The sequence below is a fragment of the Falco punctatus genome, assembly GCF_963210335.1.
Source record: "Falco punctatus genome assembly, chromosome: 1".
NCBI classification, from domain to species: Eukaryota; Metazoa; Chordata; class Aves; order Falconiformes; family Falconidae; genus Falco; species Falco punctatus.
Window position 1 is genome coordinate 115,962,005 of NC_137580.1, and position 7,704 is coordinate 115,969,708.

General features: G+C 50.0%; 1 protein-coding gene across 1 annotated transcript in view; it reads left to right on the forward strand.

Annotated features, from left to right (window-relative positions):
* LOC308054431 (heparan sulfate glucosamine 3-O-sulfotransferase 3B1-like) overlaps positions 1 to 4,324 on the forward strand; it is a 44,583-nt gene extending 40,259 nt beyond the window's left edge. Inside the window, exon 2 of the mRNA XM_080367281.1 lies at positions 7 to 4,324. Coding sequence (XP_080223407.1) covers positions 7 to 625 — 619 coding nt within the window. The 3' untranslated portion in view covers positions 626 to 4,324. The remainder of the gene's footprint in view (positions 1 to 6) is intronic.
* The last annotated feature ends 3,380 nt before the right edge of the window (positions 4,325 to 7,704 follow it).

Sequence of the window (7,704 nt, forward strand, 5' to 3'; positions counted from 1 at the left end):
TGGCAGGGACCTCATGCCCAGGACCCTGGAGGGGCAGATCACCATGGAGAAGACCCCCAGCTACTTTGTCACCAAGGAGGCCCCTGCCCGCATCTCCTCCATGTCCAAGGGCACGAAGCTCATCGTGGTGGTGCGGGACCCCGTGACCAGAGCCATCTCGGACTATACCCAGACGCTCTCCAAGAAGCCCGACATCCCCACCTTTGAGAGCCTGACCTTCAAAAACAGGACTACGGGCCTGATCGACACCTCGTGGAGCGCCATCCAGATTGGCATCTACGCCAAGCACCTGGAGAACTGGCTCCTCTACTTCCCCATCGGGCAGATCCTCTTTGTCAGTGGGGAGAGGCTGATCAGCGACCCCGCGGGGGAGCTGGGCAGGGTCCAGGACTTTCTGGGCCTCAAGAGGATCATCACCGACAAACACTTCTACTTCAACAAAACCAAGGGGTTCCCGTGCCTGAAGAAGGCGGAGGGCAGCAGCAAGCCCCACTGCCTGGGGAAGACGAAAGGCAGGACCCACCCCGACATAGACCAGGAGGTGGTGCAGAGACTGCGGGACTTCTACCGGCCCTTCAACATGAAGTTCTACCAGATGACGGGGCAGGACTTCGGCTGGGACTGAGCCTGGCGTGAGAAAGTCCCCTGTAATTACTTGCCCAGCACGGTTTGCGTATATAAAGAGATATATATGTATGTAAAATGTACAGAAATCTATTTTATAATAATTTATTTTTAATTCCTAAGCAATTAATTCACTAAGCTGCCTAACCGCACTGGCTAGAACGGTAGCCCGTAACCTGTTTAACATTCCACGGTGTTTAATTCTAATATGTCTTTCCTGTTTGTTTTTTTTCCCTCCCTTCTGTTTTCTCCTCTTTTTGGTTTGGTTTGTAACAGACAGTGCTTCCATTTTTCCTAAACAACATTTGTATTTAAAAAAAGCAAAAAAAGCGAAGGTGGCAGGGGAGGGGCAGAGGGGGAGGGAAAGCATAAATTTATTTTTGTTACGGGTATCTGGCCTTTATAAACACTTGCTTTCCCTATTCCGGTGTCCCAGTCTCTGCTCCAGTGTTGTGCTCCCTTGTCCCACAGCTTCCCAGTTGGTCCTGTGGCTGCGGGGGGGTTTCTTTGGGGTGGGTGGGAGGGAGGCTGGGCATCTCCCTGCGACCTGCATCCTTCTGCTGAGCAGCAGCGTGTTTTACTGGTGTCCGTAAAGCGCAGGGAACCCCAAGCCACACAGCTCCGGCTCCGCAGCCCGGGTCTCTGCCGGGAGGGCAACGAGCTCTTTTTCCCGTGGAGAAGCTGCCGAGCCTGTTGCATGGGCAGAGCTGTCTCCCCAGTATGATTTTCCTTCTTGCCTCTTGTGAAGGAGGCTCTTTCCCACGAGCCCTCTATGCATTTTAAATCTTTGCCACAGGACAAATATAAAAACACACGTGTCTGTATGTGACACGCTGGGTGCTGGTCTGAATGACTGGCAAGACGCCTCTGGCTGGGCGCTGCTGGGAGGTGGCTGCGCCTGCAGCGTGAGGAGCAGTGTCCACGCACCAAAGAGGCCGGCAGAGCCATGGAGCTGCAGGAAAACCCCAGGTCTGTGCTTGGTGCCATCCCCAGCATGGAGGGTGTCCCAGGACACGGCACAGGCAGCACTGCCTCCACCCCCACAGTCGCCGGAGCAGCTCCCAGTATGACACTGGGGAGCATCGACCTTGGCTCTCTTCGTTCCCGTTACTTTTTGGTCCAACAGCATGGTGTCTCCCAAGGAACAGTGTTTTCCTAGAGCCAGGAAGAAGTGCTGCTTTGCCAACAAGGATGCATCCGTAGAAAAGCAGAGGGGAGTCTGGCTGTACTTGGGTTGGGGCATCACTGGCAGCCGGGTGCCTCCCCGATGCCCTGGGGGAGCACAGGGGTGGCAGCCAGGCAGAACAGGGGGCTCCAAGCACTTAGTCGTCAACCTGGGTGCAATAACCTGGAAATCCTACCCCTCAGGTGGAACCAAATACTTCAGGACTTTGGGACAGGTTGGTGGGTCTGTTCTGAGAGCTCTAGCCATGTTTTGTGTGCTCAGGGCGTTTTGATAAGCACTGTGTGTGTCCGATACATTATCGTCACTGTCAGAGGCTCTGCTAGCTCAGCTGGAACGTCTTTGGAGCAAGGTGGCAGCAGAAGCGATTTATTCCTTGGATTTTTAACAGAAGTTGGGTTTCGTTGTATTTGGGCAACAAAAAACCCACACACCTCGCCTGCAGCACTGAAGTGATGTACCGCACCGAGCGCGGAGCTTGCTGAATAAATATCACCATGTTGCCGTGGGAGCACTTGCATGAAGCAGGCAGTGTAAAGTAATACTCGAAACAGCAAATGCATCAGCCGGGAGAGCATATGTGAGTTGAGTTCATGCTCTAGTTTCATACACATCGCCTATAGAAATGCGTGCCCTGCACCTCTCCCCAGTCACCCACAGCAAAGCACCTTTGAGGACCGCGCTGCTAAGCCATGCCCAGCTTGCGGGGGGTGCAGTCAGTGGCATTTCCCAGATTTTTTTTCCCAGCCTCCTTGCGCTTGCCTACCCCTTACAGATCTCTGCTGTGGCTGTTGGGTGATAAAAAGGCTCTTTAGAGCCTGGGCTGCTCTCCCCGGGTCTCGATCTGGTCCCTGCTCAGGCAGATGCAGCAAAGAGCAGACCCACCTGGGGCCCCGCCGCGGGGATCTGCAGGTAAAGCGCTGGTTTAAATGGTTAAACCTAAGGGCTCTTGGCTTGGCTCAGCGCTGTCACATCTCCAAAGGGATTTAGGGACTCACACTCCATCAGTGTGGGATCACACATGGGGTGCAGCACACGGGTGTCCTCAAGGACAGGGAGATGCTGAGTGGGATGTCAGGGCTGAGCTGCCTCACACACGTGCTGTGGGCAGCATGCAAATCCCTCCTTGGGGCTGGCCTCCAAGCACATCTTCCTACAAACCGGGAAAGTTGGGCTAATCCCTTCCTTTCTGCCCTGAGCCATTCCTAGCTCTGAGGCGATGCTGTGAGCCCACTCGCAGAGCTCACAGGCTGAGCATGGGACCGCCGGGCTGTGCAGGCTGGCAGACCACGCGCAGCCCCCGTCCTGCAGAACGCGCTGCAGACCTGGAGTGGTGCTTGGATCTGTGCCTGCCTGGGGTCCTTGGACCTTGCGCCAGCCGGGTCCCCGGCTCTGTTCCCTGCTGCCAGGACAGGTGATGAATGCACAAGTGTCTCTGCTCTGTCACAGACCCTGCTGCTGTTGGGTGACTGCAGGGAAGGGGCTGCAGGGTGGGAGGGAGAAGAAAACCCTTCCTGGGGGAAGAGAGTCATTTCTGCTTCTCAAAATCTCAGTCTTCCTACTAGCTGGCTTACACAATGTGTGTGGGAAGAAGCTCACCCTCTGCACGGCCCCTGGCTGAGCTGCCAGCCACCACCGCGCCGCTTCCCCAAGCGCTTTCTCCGGCTGAGCCCATCGCCACGTGGCCAGAGCCACCGGGACCCGCCGCGCTGGCGTGGCCTCGTCCTCCTTCCCCTGTGCTTCCCCCCGAGCCCCTCTCTGTGCCTGCTCTTGAACGCTGGAAGGTTTCGCATCCCCTGCATCTTCCTCCTTGCTTTCTTGGAAACAACTTTCTAACACCCCGATGCCTTCCCCAGCTGTACGGCAGCGCGGGCGTGATGTGTCTAACCAAGCCCTGCTGCAGAACGCTGCCGTGGAGCAACCTCGTTGGAGAGCAGCAATACAGAGTGAATAATGACTCTTCTAACCTTAAGCAAATTGTTAGCCCTGCCTCAACATCCTTCCTAATGAAGTCTGCACTAGACTTTTAATGTAAAGGCCTTACCTAATAAATAGGATGATGAAAGTGAATTCCCCATTGTGTACATCTGGTTGCTAATGCTGGAATCAGTGCTATTGTCATCGTTTTTTAAAAATACCTTTTTTTATTATTATTTTTTAAGTTAAGCTTGGAGGTGTGATTAGAAGTTCTTTTTTTTAAAAAAAAATATTCATATTGTAACATTAATTTATGGCTGAGTTTCATTCAGTCCTGTGTTCAGACGTGCAGTACAGGTATTAGTGATGTGTTGTCTGTAACATGGTACTGTAGAGTAGCCAATTTGTAAGAAAAAGAAGAAAATGGAAAGAAAAACAAAAAAAAGCCACAAAAAAAGTCTGAAAAAAAATGAAAGTGTAAATCAAGTATTTTGTGGTACTTACAACACAAATTAATTTTACATAAAGATGTTTCTAGGAAAATGAAATTCTGATAATTCATACTGTTTGTATGAACAAATAAAAGCTATATTTTATGAAGCGATGGACACAGTCGTATTCATTCAGCGCTGCGGCGGTGGAGGTGGCCTCCCACGTGGGTTTGGTGGTGCTGCCCCCCGACACCTGCACGTCCACCCCACTAGTGTCTGTGCTCGGTGCTGGCCCCACGGCGAAGCCCGGAGCGGCGTGCTGAATCCTGCAGGATTTCATCGCCTACACGAGCTCCCATCCTGCGCAGGGCTGCGCTGGGTGCTGAACCTGCGTGTTTTGCTCAGTCAGGTTGTGTGGGGGCTGGTCTGTCCTGCTGAATGCACATTCATCAAACACCGTTTCAGGGAAGGAGACCTGAGGGGTTGCCCTCAGCCCTGCTGCGAAAAAACCTGGATGGTCTTGGTGGTTGGTGAAACCATCCCCTTGCATCAGGGATGCTGGAGGACAAATTACAGCTGGTGGTGGGGAACCTTCCCAGTGCCAAGTTTCTTTTCAAAAGCATTGCACTTCAGGTAGCCATGCTGCTCCAAACCTCCGGGGCCAGTGGCTGCTATTGCTCCCTACACACTCAGCACTTTAAGATATAAAAATTCATTATCATTAAATTCAGAAGAGTCCCCGGGCAGCGCTATACAAAGCAGCACCTAAAGAACATTACAGATTTATGTAACGTAGCAATTGCTACTTAACTAAACTGAATTAAAATAATTTAATTTTTCTTAGCAAGCCTTACATCCAGTGCAGAGTAATTGATGGGAGTCTTTCAGATTGCCCATTTTTCAAAGACCTTCTAAAAAAAGGAGTCAAAAGTAAGCACAAAATTTAATATAGTGGTTTAGGAAGAGTTCAGCCTGGAAACCTCCAGCTTCTTGGGACTGTAATTAGCTGCTCCCAAACTCTGGCAACGCTTAAACTCTACAGGTGCCTCATTTAAAAAATACATATATGTAGATTTTACTTTAAAATTTGCATGTGCCTTTTGAGCAGCACAGCTGGATGTGCTGTGAGCTGACCTCAGCTTGATGGAGTTGAGCAACTCGTTACCTCATCCTCACCTCACCTTGGTTGCCTTCAAAACCAGGTGCTCCTCTACCAGTGCCCACCCTGTAGGCACCCTAGGTCTGAGCTCAGCCCAGTTTGGCAGCAGCTTGTAGACCACCGTCCCTCGTTCTTGCGATTTGTAAGAGTGACCTGGTTCTGGGATGGAGCTGTGGAGGAGAGGGAAGGTAAGTCCTTATGGGGTGCAGCGTCTGCCCTGTGTCATATCTCCCTGTAGGCTATTCCCAGTTGCACCTGGGCTTGTGGATACTGGGGTTTCTTTTCCCAGTTTGGGCTGGGCCCTGTTCTTAAGTGCTGTTTAGGCAACAGCATCTAGAAGATAAGAATAAGGGTGTCTGTGTGGCTTATGGATCACATCCTGGATACAGAGAAGTGTTTGCTCTGAAGGAGATGGGCTGAAGGGTCTTGTAGTAGCTCTGGGGACTCCAAGCTGAAGGAGGAATCTGTTGAAGAAAGAAAATGGTCTGATTAAGAGGTAGGTTAGGCAGCTGTTGAAAGGTTGCTGCTAGTGATGGTGGTAACTGAGGTGGATTTACTTTTTCCTCAAGGTTGGCAGAAGAAAGGTGGTGGGCTATTGCTTTGAACTAAAAACCATCCAGTTCTCCAGGCTGTGCAAAGAAATGTGGCATTTCTAGCAACGGTGCTTGGGGTCCAGCACTGAGGTTACCTCCCAAGGGTGTCACCTTGCAAGGATACCAGGGATGAGAGAGCACAGCAGGGAGGAGCTGGCCTGGGATGGAAAGGGCTGCTGCTGTAAGCATGTCCAGGTGGCACCTGGAGGCTGTGGAGAGCCCTCTGAGGAGGGTGAGGGAAGGCTGAAACGAGGGAGGAATTCCCTCTGTGCACTAGGGGGAAACCTGAGCAGGACCTGTGAAGGCAATGGAGTGCTGGGAAAGCTTGGGTTGAGTCCATGCTGCCAAAGCCATTGAAAAAATTGGTGGCTTTTGTAGGCAGCTCCATGTTCACTGGGATTTAGACCACAATGATGAATTTAAAACAACCTTGAAGCTTGAGAAGGCTTTTACTGGGGCCTGGGTTTAGGAAGAAGTCACTATTATATGTATGCTTCATTGTTGTTGTTTTTTTTTTCTTGGGACTGGTATACAGGTGGCCGGGAGTTTGTGCTCCCGGCAGTCCCAGTCACCTAACCTCCAGGATACTGCAATAGGAATTGGTTTGCTTCTCTTTGAGTTTTTGTTATTTTTTTCTCTCCTCCAAAAACCTTACTTAGCCACTAGATCTGTCCGTTAATAGCTTTAAAGCTGAACTTTATTATCCTCCAATTTCTCTGTGGTTAAGAACCATGGTGTTAACTCTTCTTCTTCTAATGCATATATTTTAAAAGGTAATAATACTGACTAATTAGTTATAAATCATTCAAACCTTTCTATGCAAGGTAAGTGTTCAGCACCTTGTTCAATGACCTTTTTATTAGAGAGAGGAATTCCTGTGTCACATCTTAGTGTTGGTAACTTCAGCTGGGATAAAACCTCATGGCCATTGAGTCCTCAGATCTCCCTGTCAATCAGGTAATAAACCCCCATTTGCAGATTATAATTAACTTCATTAAAACACCTATTCCAGATCGTTGCAGAGTCCTACACACTAATTCACTAGGAGGGAGCAACTGGTACCAAAGACAGAGGAGGCTGGTTGATCTTCCTGTTTCCAAACTCCTCTCACTGAGCTCTTTGCTCTGCTTACTGATGCTTCCCCTCATTTTCCAGCAGGATTTCTAGACCTCAACTTCTGCCTCCGTGATTTCCCCCTCCCTCTGAGAAGGGGCTCACAAACAGGACTGTGACAATCGGCCACTGTCACAATTCTGCGAAGAACTGAAGAGCACCCTCCAGGAATATTATTTGCAACTATTTATGCAGTCAGCTATAATTGTGTGACTTAATTCATGCCCATTAAGTCCTCCGAGATGCTTGACGAGAAGCACTGCAGCAGCACAAAGTATGACTGGTTATTCAGGCTGCTTGCAGCGGTGAAGGCATCACCATTTCTCTTGGCTTGATCTCTCCCCATCCCACCACGGGCTGGTAGGGAGGACATCAGTACCAGCTGTCCTCAGGAGCAAAGACTGATCTGGATGTTGGGCTCTTGCCAGACATTACATGCCATGCCCTGATAGCAACCAAAATGCTGAACAAAAGAATGAAATTTTGAAATAATATGCTCAAAAAATGGTTTGGCAGAGAAGATACAACTGGCTGCTTTGACATCTAGGTTATTTAGCTGGGAATTTATGTGTCAAAAGCTTAAAAGCTTCACCAAAGAAAATTTAAGAAAGCACCATGTCTCCAACTAATTAAGTAATGTCAGCCAAATATAATTTATTTCTCACCATCACTCGTATCTACAGC